At 34.9% G+C, this 17,228-nt stretch overlaps 1 protein-coding gene across 1 annotated transcript; it reads left to right on the top strand.

Moving 5' to 3' along the window:
• Positions 1–127: 127 nt before the first annotated feature.
• LOC127663000 (magnesium transporter protein 1-like) lies at positions 128–14,510 on the top strand. Its single transcript, XM_052154375.1, has 10 exons — positions 128–252; positions 695–864; positions 2,716–2,833; positions 3,016–3,156; positions 3,714–3,854; positions 4,985–5,074; positions 7,747–7,810; positions 8,043–8,117; positions 8,209–8,299; positions 12,971–14,510. The coding sequence occupies exons 1-10, from the start codon at positions 172–174 to the stop codon at positions 12,984–12,986; spliced, it is 987 nt and encodes a 328-aa protein (XP_052010335.1). The 5' UTR covers positions 128–171; the 3' UTR covers positions 12,987–14,510.
• The last annotated feature ends 2,718 nt before the right edge of the window (positions 14,511–17,228 follow it).

Here is a 17,228-nt window from a genome sequence, read left to right as displayed (position 1 = left end):
CACTAAAGCGCTTTAAGACTTTTATTTTGAAATAGCCACTAAAGCGTTTTAAGACTTTTATTTTGAAATACACCCCGACGCGGCTCGGTCTTCCGCATCGCTGTGCTCCACCAATAGGAAGCTTACAGGAGTTCATGTAGGACAGTCGTGGTCGCATTGGGAGCATCAGAAATGTTTTCTAAACTTTTGATAGTTGTTTTCCTCGCTGTTATTTTTCACGGCACGCCGTCAGATGCACAGAAAAAGAAGGAGGTCAGTGGGTTTTAATTTTCAAGTTTTTCAAATGATCTCAACCAGAGTAAATTCAGCTCTATATCACGTATAATTAACTAGTATGCATACTAAGCCTAGCTTCCTGCTTGACCTGATCTAAATGCTGTTCATTTATTAGTGACTTTATAAATGTGCACTGATGTCTGCATATTGTTTTAAACTAGTCCTATTCAATAGGATGTGGTTATACTGATCAGAAGCTAAAGCTGTAAGCTGTACGTTTTATATGGGGGTTCTGGGCTTGTTAACTGAAAGGTTGATCAAACCTCACACAGGTTGGTACATGAACTAATATCATCGTGTCCGTGATCAAAAACCTCAGATGGGAGCTATTTTGGTACAAACAAAGTTTGGTAAACATTGCTTTTTACTCCCTTTTAAAGAAGCATAGCTTAATGATTAATGGATGGTGTGTTTTCAGGCTCTGTTGTCAGAGAAGGTCACTCAGATGATGGAATGGACCAGTAAGCGTGCAATCATCAGGCTGAATGGAGAGAAGTTCAGGAGGCTGATCAGAGCTCCTCCACGCAACTACTCCGTCATCATCATGTTCACAGCACTACAGCAACAGAGACAGTGTGCTGTCTGCAAGTAAAACATGCTTTCATTTGAAGTGTCAGGCGTCCTTATTTGATTAGAACTTGAAAATATGCATGAAACATCCAGCATAAAAATATATATATAAGTACAAATTCAATGCATTTAAAAAAAATATTTAAACATGAATAGTTACCATGCATTTTCACATGCTCGGGTGTTCTAATTTATGTTATTTGCTGCCAAATTAACCTCAAACAGAAAGTGCATTTATCCTGGAAAACCTTTCTGAAAACTGCATGCAAGCTTTAGTTAAAGTGTCAATAATATCTATTTAAATGGTTTTGATTTGGTCAAATTAACGTCTTCAAACTATTTTGAAGGTAAAAAGATTGGAGTTGGCGCAACCCCCTTCTGGAGAAACCACGCCCTATTTTGGAGATTCTGCCCCCATTTAGAGATCACCGGCTTGCTATACCTACATGAATTAATTTTTTATCAATTTAAATAATTTTTGCATCTATTACAGTCCTAGCTGCAGTATATTGTGCTACCAAAATACCAGTAAAAAAAAAAATGAAGATTTGGTGGCTAACGCGGGACTATAAACAAGCCCGAAATTCAACTGGACTCTTATTTTGAAATGACAGAGACTTGGCTTCCTTACAATGCTCTGTTTTTCGAAAATTTAGAGTATTTAGAAAATTAAGCTATTCTAGCCTATATATTCCCCAGATGAGGTTGTTATATTATTATTTAGAAGATGTTAAGTTGGAGACACATTGCATGTGCTGACACGACACGTTCCATATAATTGCATTTTACTTTGCAACTTTTACTTTTTAATTTAATTTAGTACATTTGATTTGATAAAAAGTGAGGATGAAAATACAGATAATACTGTCAATGATGAAATCCCCATGATGTATCAGTAGCTATTTTTCCATCCACGCTTCAAATGTAATTTATGCAAAAAAAAACATAATGTTGTAAAAACACACAAATAAAGCCACGTTTCAATCTTTTGTGTTCATAGAACAAAACCGTCACTTCTGGAGAAACTGTAGCCACTGTGACTCTTTTATTAATAAAATACTTGCTGTATTAAATAAAACACGCAGACAAAACACTGTAAAGAATTTGTCTCATATTTGGGAGCGACAGCGCGTCACAAAGTTCGGGGAGCACTATGTGTGTGCGTTCCTCTTTATGTCTTTGCTGTGTGGATCTATAAGATATTTCACAAAAGTGTCAATAAACCTGAATTTTCTAGACACTGTTATTTCAGGATGACCAGAGCAACATTTTATATGCAATGATTGGTCTGCTGTTTAGTGAGTGAATTACTCAGTCACATGACTTTTTATGCACATCTTGTATTCCTAATAAATTCGATAGAAGTTTATTCAGTAAATGTGTTTCCATCAGAGTTTATGCACATTTATCTACTTCAAGTGAAGAAATACATTTTTTTTAATGTGCATTTTTGAGATTTTATTCGCTACTTTGTGTTTCCATCCAGCAGTTTTTATGCGATTTACCAAAATGTGCATAAAAATACATGGATGGAAACCCAGCTTGTGATTGTTTTTATATCACCTGTAAAGGCTGCTGCTATACTGTATGACCAAGCCGTTCTGACTGTAGACTCCTCCAGGGCTGGCCACAGAGGAACACTATCGGCATAGATTGTTGGTGGTAACCGATAGTTCCAAACTATCGGCACCGATATATCGGTCTACCGCTATTATTTTTTTCACGGACATCATCAATGTCTGTGTGGCTCAAAACAAAAATAACTTGAAGTCATTCTCAACAGAACATAAGTGTTGAATTTTATTCTTGAATTACATTTAAACTTTTGTTTGTGTAATGTTATTGTATGTGTTTTGGTTTTGTTTTCAGACAGGCGGATGAGGAATACCAGATTCTTGCGAACTCTTGGCGATATTCGAATGCATTTACTAACAGAATTTTCTTTGCAATGGTGGATTTTGATGAAGGCTCAGATGTTTTTCAGATGGTAAACATTCGGCATTTACTTGACATTTACGTTTGGCAGCAACATTTATATATCATGTATTGCAGTGTTTTGTAAATGAATCAATATTCAATAAAAAATCATTAATGACAACAAAAAGAGAGCTCTGTTCTAAGAAGTATGCCAATTGTTTATATTTCCTTATATTGATATCTTCCCCACAGCTCAACATGAACTCGGCTCCAACATTCATCAACTTTCCGTCCAAAGGCAAACCCAAACGAGCGGACACGTACGAGCTGCAGGTTCGAGGCTTTGCAGCTGAGCAGCTCGCTCGATGGGTGGCTGACCGAACAGATGTCCATGTAAGCCTGTTTCTATAAAAAAAAAAACATGCCCTACTTTATTTTTGTAATTGAAAAAAAATAAATAATTTCCTTTTCTCCCCAATTTGGAATACCTAATTCCCAATGCGCTCTAAGTCCTCATGGTGGCATAGTGGCATGCCTCAACCCGGGTGGCAGAGGACGAATCTCAGTTGCCTCCGCGTCTGAGACCGTCAATCCGTGCATTTTATCACGTGGCTTGTTGAGCCCGTTACCACGGAGACATAGTGCGTGTGGAGGCTTCATGCTATTCTCTGCCGCATCCATACACAACTCACCACGTGCCCCATTATAGCGACCACGAGGAGGTTACCACATGTCTACCCTCCTTGACAACAGGACCAATTTGGTTACTTAGGAGACCTGGCTGAGTCACTCAGCACACGCTGGATTCTAACTCGCAACTCCAGGTGTGGTAGTCAGCATCTTCACTCGCTGAGCTACCCAGGCCCCTGCCCTGTTTTATTCATTAAAATATGAGCGTTGTTCTGAACGGTCACATCATTCTGTCTATAACATGCTGTTGTGTTGTCCAGATCCGGGTGATCAGACCTCCTAACTACGCCGGGCCGTTGATGTTGGGTTTGCTACTGTCAGTCATTGGAAGTCTGGCTTACCTGCGCCGCAATAACCTGGAGTTCCTCTTCAATAAGAACGTCTGGGCTTTCTCTGCACTGGTGGGTACTTGAGTTTTATTATTTATTATGCAGTTCTTTTTAATGAACCGCGTGACCAGAATAGTCAGATTCCCGAACAGATGACTCTAATGAGCCAGTTCAATTTAGTTAAATCTACAGCACGAAACACATAGCGTGACCAGAGTTTGTGGTTCCTGAATGAAAAATCGTTCTGAGCTGGTTCTTTTCAGTTAATCAAAAACACTTCAGTCAGAACGGTTACTGAAAATGTAGTTGAAATCAGAAATTATCTCTTGAGTTGGCAAAACAGACTATTAGATGCAATAAAAATGTATTTCTTATCTCCAAATATTGCTTCTACAAAAGTAAGAATCATTAATGAGACCATTTAGGAGTTGGAATCAATAAGAGGAATTGAAACTGGAATCTCTACAATTCCCATCCCTGTACACCGGAATATCATAGAGACTTTTGAGTGGGTTCTTTAGACTAGGGTCAGTATGCAACACCCTAGCAACTAGGGATGTGCCCAAAGCCGAATACCTTATTCGGAAAGGCTCGAGTAATGAATGACTTCAAAATGAACAACGGATTCAACCGAATAATATAAAAAATATTAGTTTGACTGATTATCCAAGAGGTTTAAGGATAAAGCGGCATTTTAAAAAAACATCTCTAATTATTACAACGAATTTATGAATCAATGAGGGCTAACCTTATAAGAAAAAAGAATAAAATAATATATTTAAAAAAATAATTAGAAATTAGGCTACTATTATGAAAAGGCATATACAAGGCATATTTTATTAATAGAAACTATAAATGTAAGCGTAACATTTAAAAATGGGCATTTCATTGAGTTTTGATGCACTTCCGGTTTAAGCCCCGCCCACACCCGAATACAGAGACCGATACAGATAATTTTGTCATACGAACGGTTACAAATACAGATAATGGCTTTGCTGCACACCCCTACTAGCAACCATTCAGAACACGTTAGCAACTGCATAGCAACATGCTAATAACCACTCAGATCGTCTTAACAACCACTTAGCAAAGCCCTGGCAATCACTCACAAATGCGGTGGCTAGTTTAGAAACTCACTATCACTCCTAATCTGTCTGTGTCTGTCTCTCTCTCTCTCTCTCTCTCTCTCTCTCTCTTTCTAGTGTTTTGTTTTGATCATGACATCGGGTCAAATGTGGAATCACATTCGAGGACCTCCATACGCTCACAAGAATCCAAACACTGGCCAAGTGGTGAGTCTTTACCTCATGTTGGTTATCCATTTCATTTGCTTTGTTTTACAACTTTAAGACCATGAAATGGATTGTCGAGCACAGTTTTGTTTCTTGTGTTGATGATAGCGGTCGACTGATATTGGATTCTGCCTATAATGATAACTAAGGTGGTGGATAAATATGATAACTGATTATTTGGCGTATCATTTTTAAAATTGATTTATAGAATGTTTAAAATGGAACAAGGCATGTGGGGGTGGCGTAGTGGCTAAAGCACAGGGCTGTTAATCAGAAGGTTGCTGGTTCTAACCCCATGGCCACCACCATTGTGTCCTTGAGCAAGGCACTTAACTCTGGGTTGTTCCGGGGGGATTGTCCCTGTAATAATTGCACAAATGCATAAATATAAATATAAACAAGAGTCTTTTAAGCCTCTTTAAATCCCAGATGCAGTTTATTGTTCAACCAAAATACCAATAATAAACAGACAAAATACAGATTTGGTGCATAATGTGGGACTTTTAACTATAAAGAAGCCCAAAACACACGCGGGACATTTATTTGTGTGTTGACAAAGACTTCCGCTACAATAACGGTTACAAAATATGCATTGACATGAGGATATGGAAATATGGATGTATATTGTCAATAATGAAAGATTTAAATGCAATAAATCCCATATGATTGTTTTTATTTCACCTCTAGAGGACGCTGTTATACTGTAGAATTAATATATATCAGTATAGATTTTTGCAGATAACCGATAGTCCCAAAAAGCAACTATCGGCACCGATTAATCTGCAAAACCGATATATCAGTCTACCTCTAGTTGATTATTTCCTATCGAGATTGAGACAAAGATTGTTTTTTCCATTCTCTTTAGCCTTCAGTTTGCATCTCCTAACGAGTGATGAGCATTCCGGCTCTTTTGGCACCCAAACGGCTCTTCAAGTCAAATAGTTTGCGATAGTTTGACTTTGATTGGTGTTTAAACAATTCTAATTAAATTATTAGGGTGCACAGTTCACATATGCCGATGTAGGTTGTGAGTAGAATCGGCTTTATATGAGATGTTGTTTTAGCAAATTCTACACTCTGCTCTAACACTGTCTACATTATTAAAATGCATCCAAATGCTACTGTGCTACCGACTCATTTTCCACTTTCCAGCTGTTGTTTTCACAGCTGTCCTTCCCCTCTCTCCTCAGTTGATAAGTGTGTGTGGCTGTGTCTAGTAAGGAAGGATGCATCCTCCGGAGGTCACATTTGTCAGCCGCATACGTTATCAAGGCTGTCTCATTTCATTCATTTTATTTCCTTTTTCTTATTTATTTATTTTTTATCTATTGTCAATGCCTTTTATGTGTATGCACTTACATTTATACAATTGTTAACCTTTTGCATTCCCAATGAAACATAAAAAAATGCAACGAGACCTCCGGAGGGCACATCCTTCCAAACGAGACACAGTGAGTGAGTTGGCTCCGCCCTCCCTCACGCATCTTTGGTTCATTGGTTGACACTGCATGTCTGATTGACAGGAACAACAGGTTCCTCTGTTAGTCTAAGCAGACTGTCTGAACAAATGTGTGTGCGCTAGAGCATTTAGGCCTATGTTATTTTATTTATGTATGGGGTGGCTGTGGCTCAGGTGGTAGAGCGGGTTGGCTGCTAATTGCAGGGTTCGATTCTTGGCCCACATGACTCCACATGCCGAAGTGTCCTTGGGCAAGACACTGAACCAAGTTGCTCCCAATGGCAGGCTAGCGCCTTACATGGCAGCTCTGCCACCATTGGTGTATGAATGTGTGAGTGGGTGATTTGGGACACAGTGTAAAGCACTTTGGTAACCTGTAAGGTTAGAAAAAGCGCTATATAAGTGCAGACCATTTACCATAAATTTTTTCGTTCTTTGAATTAGTTAATGCTCTTCATTTAAATCTTTTGATTATACATATATTAATTTCTTTATATTTTTATAAATAGATTTGTCTCTTCTGATATGCGAGCCGGCTCCCAACGTTCACCTACATGAGCCGACTCTTAGAGCCGACCCGTTCGCGAACAACCCATCACTACTAACTGCAAGATGATGTCGTGCATATTTAATTTAAGTAACTTAGGTCAACTTTTATGAGTACGCTAGCATAAAGATGAACAAAATATTTTTCAGAACGTAACCGGAAAGGGAACAAAAACCTGTTCAATTATTCCTCAGTGAAAACGTTATTTTTAAATTGGTAACCAGTTATTAACTGGTTCATTTTGTTCCGATATTTTTTTTTTTTCATGAAACCACATCCTGTTGCCTGAAAATATTCGGTTTCTCTCTTTTTAGTAGAACATAAGCATCCGCTAGTTTAAAAAACATGTTAAAAAAAAATACAAAATCATTCAGCCCACAAAAGGTGCCGTTTAATTGGTTATAGGTGGCCAAATGAATAAATGAAATATTTTTGGGAATATATATATATATATATATATATATATATATATATATATATATATATATATATATATATATATATATATATAGTTTCTGCTCAGATCAAACTGAAATAAAAAAAACATACATTTTTAGTCCCTGCTTACAGCTAAATAAACTAAAAGCCACCGTATTGTATTTCTTGGGGTCTGCAAGTTCAAGCTTTTCCCATTTTCCATGTCAAGTGTGAATCTGTGTTTTTCAGAGTTACATCCATGGCAGCAGTCAAGCTCAATTTGTGGCGGAGACGCACATAGTCCTGCTGTTCAGTATCCTTCACATCTAATCAAACGGGATCTCTTCTATATTAATCTCAGTTTTAATCCTAACCAGTCACAATTTCAACTATGTTAAGGGCAAACCTATTGATGAACCATGATTGTTTGCTTGAAAGTGTTTGCGTGCAGGTTTAACACATGGTTCTTGAATGAGACCCAATGCTAATTGTTTTCATGTCAATCACTGAACCCATCACGCTCGTGTTCCTGAGCTCTGATTCAGATGCGGCCGTGACTTTAGGAATGGTGCTGCTTCACGAGGCCGCGACATCAGACCTGGACATTGGAAAAAGGAAAAGTATGCTGTCAAAGAATATGTAGCCTGCTTCATAGCTTTTAAATACCTGGTGGCATCAGAACAGGTTTTATGTCTCATGTTTTCTCTCTAGTCATGTGTATGGCAGGAATTGGTCTGGTGGTGCTGTTCTTCAGTTGGCTGTTGTCCGTCTTTAGGGCCAAATATCACGGATATCCTTACAGGTAACATCATTAGACATAATTAAACAAATGAATTACATGCATACAGTGGGGCCCAAAAGTCTGATATGTCATGTGACAATGTTTCTATTTGTCATTTTTCTAATTTAATACAAAGTGTTTCCCTTTTTACAATAATATTTTCATCATAACAATTTGAGTAAAAAGTTTTTGACCTTTTGTGCAAAGGGGTTAACATGGACAATGTCACAAATTTGCTTACAAATGCTTAGGTACTGTAAATAGTGTAAATAGAAACTTAAACTTCCTGAACTTTAAATCCTAAAACCTTAAATCCAAGTTTAAATTAAACAAATGTCCTTGATTTTCAGTGTGGTCTCAGACTTTTGGACCCACTGTGTATAAACATAACATAACAGCGTAGCTTTTGTTATGTTATATGTTGTGTTGTGTTATATGTTGTGTTGTGTTATATGTTGTGTTGTGTTATATGTTGTGTTGTGTTATATGTTGTGTTGTGTTATATGTTGTATTATGTTATATGTTGTGTTATATGTTGTGTTATATGTTGTGTTATATGTTGTGTTATGTTATATGTTGTATTATGTTATATGTTGTGTTATATGTTGTGTTATATGTTGTGTTATATGTTGTGTTATATGTTTTGTTATGTTTTATGTTATATGTTTTGTTATATGTTATGTTTCATGTTTTGTTATGTTTTATGTTATACGTTATATGTTTTGTTATATGTTATGTTTTGTTATGTTATGTTTTGTTACATGTTTTATGTTATATGTTTTGTTATGTTATATGTTATATTTTATGTTTTGTTATGTTATATGTTATGTTATATGTTATGTTATGTTTTATGTTATGTTTCATGTTTTGTTATGTTTTATGTTATACATTATATGTTTTGTTATATGTTATGTTTTGTTATGTTATATGTTTTGTTACATGTTTTATGTTATATGTTTTGTTTTGTTATATTATATGTTATATTTTATGTTTTGTTATGTTATATGTTATGTTATATGTTATGTTTTATGTTATATGTTATGTTTTGTTATGTTATATGTTTTGTTATGTTATATTTTATGTTATACGTTTTGTTATGTTATTTTTTGTTGTTATGTTTTGTTACATGTTTTATGTTATATGTTTTGTTTTGTTATATTATGTTATATTTTATGTTTTGTTATGTTATATTTTATGTTTTGTTATGTTATATTTTATGTTTTGTTATGTTATATTATGTTATATTATGTTATATTTTATGTTTTGTTATGTTATATTATATGCTATATTTTATGTTTTGTTATGTTATATTATATGTTATATTTTATGTTTTGTTATGTTATATTATATGTTATATTTTATGTTTTGTTATGTTATATTATATGTTATATTTTATGTTTTGTTATGTTATATTATGTTATATTTTATGTTTTATGTTTTGTTATGTTTTATGTTTTGTTATGTTATATGTTATATTTTATGTTTTGTTATATTATATGTTATGTTTTATGTTTTGTTATGTTATATGTTTTGTTATATTATATGTTATGTTTTGTTATGTTATATGTTATGATTTGTTATGTTATATGTTATGATTTATGTTATGTTATGTTTTATGTTATGTTTTATGTTTTGTTATATTATATGTTATGTTTTATGTTATGTTATGTTTATGTTATGTTATGTTTTATGTTTTGTTATGTTATATGTTATGTTTTATGTTATGTTATGTTTTATGTTATGTTATGTTATGTTATATGTTTTGTTATGTTATATTATATGTTATGTTTTATGTTTTGTTATGTTATATTATATGTTATGTTTTATGTTTTTTTATGTTTTGTTATGTTTTATGTTTTGTTATGTTTTATGTTTTGTTATGTTATATTACATGTTATGTTATGTTTTATGTTTTGTTATGTTATATGTTATGTTATATGTTTTGTTATGTTATATGTTTTGTTATGTTATATGTTATATTTTATGTTTTGTTATGTTATACAGTGAGGAAAATAAGTATTTGAACACCCTGCTATTTTGCAAGTTCTCCCACTTAGAAATCATGGAGGGGTCTGAAATTGTCATCGTAGGTACATGTCCACTGTGAGAGACATAATCAAAAAAAAAAAATCCAGAAATCACAATGTATGTATTTTTATCTATTTATTTGTATGATACAGCTGCAAATAAGTATTTGAACACCTGTCTATCAGCTAGAATTCTGACCCTCAAAGACCTGTTAGTCTGCCTTTAAAATGTCCACCTCCACTCCATTTATTATCCTTAATTAGATGCACCTGTTTGAGGTCGTTAGCTGCATAAAGACACCTGTCCACCCCATACAATCAGTAAGAATCCAACTACTAACATGGCCAAGACCAAAGAGCTGTCAAAAGACACTAGAGACAAAATTGTACACCTCCACAAGGCTGGAAAGGGCTACGGGAAATTTCCAAGCAGCTTGGTGAAAAAAGGTCCACTGTTGGAGCAATCATTAGAAAATGGAAGAAGCTAAACATGACTGTCAATCTCCCTCGGACTGGGGCTCCATGCAAGATCTCACCTCGTGGGGTCTCAATGATCCTAAGAAAGGTGAGAAATCAGCCCAGAACTACACGGGAGGAGCTGGTCAATGACCTGAAAAGAGCTGGGACCACCGTTTCCAAGGTTACTGTTGGTAATACACTAAGACGTCATGGTTTGAAATCATGCATGGCACGGAAGGTACCCCTGCTTAAACCAGCACATGTCAAGGCCCGTCTTAAGTTTGCCAATGACCATTTGGATGATCCAGAGGAGTCATGGGAGAAAGTCATGTGGTCAGATGAGACCAAAATAGAACTTTTGGTCATAATTCCACTAACCGTGTTTGGAGGAAGAAGAATGATGAGTACCATCCCAAGAACACCATCCCTACTGTGAAGCATGGGGGTGGCAGCATCATGCTTTGGGGGTGTTTTTCTGCACATGGGACAGGGCGACTGCACTGTATTAAGGAGAGGATGACCGGGGCCATGTATTGCGAGATTTTGGGGAACAACCTCCTTCCCTCAGTTAGAGCATTGAAGATGGGTCGAGGCTGGGTCTTCCAACATGACAATGACCCGAAGCACACAGCCAGGATAACCAAGGAGTGGCTCTGTAAGAAGCATATCAAGGTTCTGGCGTGGCCTAGCCAGTCTCCAGACCTAAACCCAATAGAGAATCTTTGGAGGGAGCACAAACTCCATGTTTCTCAGCGACAGCCCAGAAACCTGACTGATCTAGAGAAGATCTGTGTGGAGGAGTGGGCCAAAATCCCTCCTGCAGTGTGTGCAAACCTGGTGAAAAAACTGTAATTGCAAACAAAGGCTACTGTACCAAATATTAACATTGATTTTCTCAGGTGTTCAAATACTTATTTGCAGCTGTATCATACAAATAAATAGATAAAAAAATCATACATTGTGATTTCTGGATTTTTTTTTTTAGATTATGTCTTTCACAGTGGACATGCACCTACGATGACAATTTCAGACCCCTCCATGATTTCTAAGTGGGAGAACTTGCAAAATAGCAGGGTGTTCAAATACTTATTTTCCTCACTGTATGTTATATTTTATGTTTTGTTATGTTTTATGTTTTGTTATGTTATATGTTATGTTATATGTTTTATGTTATATGTTTTGTTATTTGTTGTGTTTTATGTTATGTTTTGTTATATGTTGTGTTATGTTTTGTTGTGTTTTATGTTATATGCTTTATGTTATATGTTTTGTTATATGTTATGTTTTATGTTTTGTTGTGTTTTATGTTATATGTTGTGTTTTATGTTGTGTTTTATGTTGTGTTGTGTTATATGTTGTGTTATATGTTATGTTTTATGTTATATGTTTTGTTATATGTTGTGTTTTATGTTATATGTTTTATGTTATATGTTGTGTTTTATGTTATATGTTGTGTTTTATGTTATATGTTGTGTTTTATGTTATATGTTTTATGTTATATGTTGTGTTTTATGTTGTGTTTTATGTTGTGTTTTATGTTTTATGTTGTGTTTTATGTTATATGTTGTGTTTTATGTTATATGTTGTGTTTTATGTTATATGTTGTGTTTTATGTTGTGTTTTATGTTGTGTTTTATGTTGTGTTTTATGTTGTGTTTTATGTTGTGTTATATGTTTTGTTATGTTTATGTTGTGTTATGTTATATGTTATGCATTTTGTTATGTATTTTTTCTTGTCATTATGTGTTTTGTTTTATATTTTGTATTGTTTTTCTTGTTTTGTTATGTTGTGTGTTGTGTTATGGTTTGTGATGTCATTGTGTGTTTTCTTTTATGTTATTTGTTTTGTTATGAGTTTGGTTTGTTGTGTTTGTTTTATTTTGTTTGTGTTTTGTTGTTTGTTTTTCTTGTGTGTTTTGTTTTGTGTTTTGAGGTTTATGTTGTTATTTGTTTTTGTTATGTTGGTTTATGTTTTTTGTTTTATTTTGGTTTGTTATGTTGAGTTTTGGTTTGTTTTGTTTTATTATTTGTTTTGTTTTTGTTGTGTGTTTTGTGGTTTATGTTGTTATTCGGTTGGTTTTGATATGTGTTATGTTTTATGTTGTGTCGCGTTTTGTGTTATGGTTTGTGTTGTCATTGTGTTTTCTTTTATGTTGAGTTTGCATTTTAACTTTCACTTCTCTAAACAATTTCTCTTCTTGTACAGTTTTCTGATTAGTTAAATGAAGATCGTTGGAGGATTCGTGGCAAATACTGATGTTTAAAGTGCCTTGTTGTTTAAAATGAGTGATTGATTTGGTAAACATCTGCTTCAACCTGTATGTGCCTTTTTTGTTTTTTCTTCTGTTTATGTTTTTTTTAAATGTTCAGTAACAAGCCCTGATTACATTTTCAAGTTTATAATGAAAGTTTATGTTGAGAATTGAATACCCTGACTGGTATAGGATAAGTTTGAAAACACACAGGTTGTATTGAAGCTGATAATGCACTGCTTACTAATGAGGTTTAAGTTGTAATCAAATCAAATATTATAATATAAATATACAATTTTATAAAGAAATCGGTTTAGTTACAATAATTCAATTTGGAGATGCACAAAGGCAAGCAAGGTTTTTCAATTCTACCTCATAAATGTGCATATCAAGTGTTCCAAAGTCAAAGTAAAGCAGTCTGGTGTGTGAGGTGGTTCAGCGTCAGATCGAGGGAAAGCTCAGGTTGTGTGTCTTAAACAAGCAGAGCAGTTCTGTGTTTGCTCTTGTTATGCCTCAGGTGATGATGTCTGTTAATGTCTGATTAAAAGTGCCTTGATTGCTTGTTGCATTTCATTAGTTTTGAAATCAGCTTTAATTGTTTATAGACATTTTAATCTTTCTATACGTGTGAGTCATTCAGTTTTGAAACTGGAGATTTCAGTCAGATCTTACTGCATATATCAGATGATCCACAAATGGAAGCGGTCCGAGTATTGACTAGGTTTGGGTGAATCTCACAAAAACGTCATATTTCTTCCCAAAATAATATGAGAAATCATATTTGACATAAAGCTGTATCCAAAGCCGTAATTGTTATAATGCATCTGGATGTTTTGATTTTGAGTCTGTTTGTAATTATAATTACCATTATTCTCATTAGATTTTCATTGCTGTAATACAATAATGAAAACCGGGTTCAGTCATGGAATTTTACAGTTAGGATTTCCAGGCCTATATATTTTATTTCTTTCTAGTTATGCTCTGCACTATTATATTTCATTGCCTAGAAATTCCTCTTGATGAATATAATTTCAATCCAATTGTTTTAAAATTTCTGGTAACATTTTACAAAAAGGTTGTAAAGGTAAACATTAGTTGACATGAACTTACAATGAAATATACCTTTTACAGCATTTATTAATCCTGGTTAATTTCAACATCTGCCAATAAATTTTTTGATTTAACATTTGTATATGTAAACATTGGGTAATGCATTATGAACTGACAATTGAGTTTTCATAAATTAACATTAATTGATTATTAATAAATGCTGAAACAAATGTTGTTCATTGTTAGTTAATGATAACTAATGCAAACAAATAGAATCTTATTGTGAAGTGTTACCAAAAACCATTATGCAGTAATCCACACAATTGGAAAACGTTAAAAAAAAAAACTTGTGTTGGTGTTTTTTTATTATCATTACATACTTTACACTTTTAAAAATGTGTTTTTTCTTAAATGTAATGTTTTCCTCATTAAAAAAAGTTTTACTCCTAAAAGCATTTATTGTAATTTTGTTACATATTTTTAAAATCATGACCACTTGCATTAGATTGGGACTCCAATCATTGTGACCATATAAAAGCTGTTTTATTCTACATTGAGAGGGTCCCCTCATGGGGGCTGCCATGTTATGATCACATGACCGGGCGAATACTACTCACTTAATCTCTGTAGCTGCCCTGATATTGGACACTTAAACTCTAGGATTAAATTAATCGTGGCTGACTGTAAATAACGAATTACTACAATGGCATCTGTATCTTAACATTTTTTATTTAATTTTAATGATGCTGCATCTACGCCAGTAGGTGTCACTGTACGTATAAGAAAATGTTAAAAATGATGGCGAGCACCTTAATTGAAAAATTATGAAAATAATGTAACAATGCAAAAAAATCTTAATTGTCCTTGAAGGGAGTTGTTCACCCAAAATTTACAATTCTCTCATCATTTATTCACCCTCGTGCCATCCCAGATGTGTATTTATTTGTTCCGCAGAACACAAATTAAGCTTTTTAGAAGAATATTTCCACTCTGCATTGTTACAATGCAAGTGAATGGTGACCAGAACTTTGAAGCTCCAGAAAGAACATAAAAGCAGCAAAAAAGTAATCTATACGACGCAGTCTTCAGAAGCGATATGATAGAGATGGTCGAGAAAGACCTTTAACCAGTCCTGACCAGTAGGTGGAGATATGCACAAAGAATGAGCACGCCCCCCCCCCCCAAAAAAAAGTATGTGGAAGTGGAGATTTATAGTCAAAACTTAAACATTGATCATATCACTTCTGAAAATATGGATTATGCAGATCCTTGGCATTCTAGCTGTCAGTTTGTCCAGATTCTCAGGTGACCTTTCACCCCACACTTCCTGTAACACTTGCCATAGATGTGGCTGTCAAGTCGGGCACTTCTCACACATCTTAAAGTCTAGCTGATCCCACAAAAGCTCAATGGGGTTAAGATCCGTAACACTCTTTTCCAATTATCTGTTGTTCCATGTCTGTGTTTCTTTGCCCACTCGAACCTTTTCTTTTAGTTTATCTGTTACAAAAGTGGCTTTTTCTTTGCATTTCTTCCCATAAGACCTCCTGAGTCTTCTCTTTACTGTTGTACATGAAACTGGTGTTGAGCGGGTAGAATTCAATGAAGCTGTCAGCGGAGGACATGTGAGGCATCTATTTCTCAAACTAGAGACTCTGATGTATCCTCTTGTTTAGTTGTACATCTGGTCTTCCACATCTCTTCTGTCCTTGTTAGAGACAGTTGTCCTTTGTCTTTGAAGTCTGTAGTGCACACCTTTGTATGAAATCTTCAGTTTTTTGCAATTTCAAGCATTGTAAAGCATTCATTCCTCAAAACAATGATTGACTGATGAGTTTCTAGAGAAAGCAGTTTCATTTCTTTGCCATTTTTGATGTAATATTGACCTAAAGACGTGTCAGTCTATTGCATACTGTGGCAACTAAAAAACAAACACAAAGATAATGTTAAGCTTCATTTAATGAACCAAATAGCTTTCAGCTGTGATGATATAATAGTAAGTGATTTTCTAGTACCAAATTAGCAATTTAGCATGATTACTGTTGGTTGTTTTTTACATCAGTAATGTCCTGACTATACTGTGTGATCAATTGAATGCCACTTTGGTGAATTAAAGTAACAATTTCCTTCCAAAACCGCAAAATCTGTATATTATTCCAAACTTTTGGCTGTGTGTGTGTGTGTGTGTGTGTGTGTGTGTGTGTGTGTGTGTGTGTGTGTATATATATATATATAAAGGTTGAAATATGACCTTGGCATGTTTATAACAGGTTTTCTGAAATTCACCCTAAGACTGCATTAGCTCCAAGTCAACTTCACCCATATGGCTTTGTCTTATAAAGCATTTTATTAGTTGCTAAATGGTTCTGCAGTTATCATGTCTGTATCAGGCCACTAGAGGGCACTGCTGACTATGTCGACATGCTTTCCATATTAAATAACACTCCACAGGTTGAGTCATGGAACATGAAAAGACTTTAGTGATTGTCTTCGTATTTTTACCAGAGCACAAAAGTTAACAGTTGTTTTTTTATTTCCACCATAGCGAAGAGGAAACCGACTGAAGATGATTGGGTGGTGATGTTTATGAAAATATAAACATCACCACCCATGTAATTAACAGAGGGAGAAAACTGATGCAGAACTGATTATGAAATGTTTATAAAAACATGATCTACCTATTTTGGTAGACCTATATTAAGGTCTAACCCTCACCGCTCAGGAACAACAAACAATTTGCGGTAAGTCATGGCATCGGCTCATGTTATTTGTTCATGCATTGCATGTCACATGTTTAAAATAGCCTCCTCCGTCAGCAGTGAGGGATTCACTTGTGATAAATGTAAGGAATTAGTCAGGCTGACGGAGAAGGTTAATGAGTTAGAGACTCGCATCCGAACGCTAGTAGAGGTCAGTGAGAAAGAGAAGCCGTTAGATACTGTTTCGGATGCGGGCAGTACAGAGAGCAACACACACACTTTGGTTCCGGTTATAGAGCCCCTGCAGCAGGGCATTTGGTTGACGTCTCGGCGGCATACTCGTTCAGCAAAGAGACACCACTCTCCCGCTCCTGTTAGGGTTTCCAATAAATTCTCCCCACTCAGTGATACACCCACTGAGAATCATATTGAAAGAGCCCTTGTTATCAGTGATTCTATTGTA

Source organism: Xyrauchen texanus, chromosome 23 (assembly GCF_025860055.1).
Source record: "Xyrauchen texanus isolate HMW12.3.18 chromosome 23, RBS_HiC_50CHRs, whole genome shotgun sequence".
Classification (NCBI taxonomy): Eukaryota; Metazoa; Chordata; class Actinopteri; order Cypriniformes; family Catostomidae; genus Xyrauchen; species Xyrauchen texanus.
Note: the sequence above shows the minus strand (reverse complement) of the source record. Positions and strands in the feature narration are given on the sequence as shown.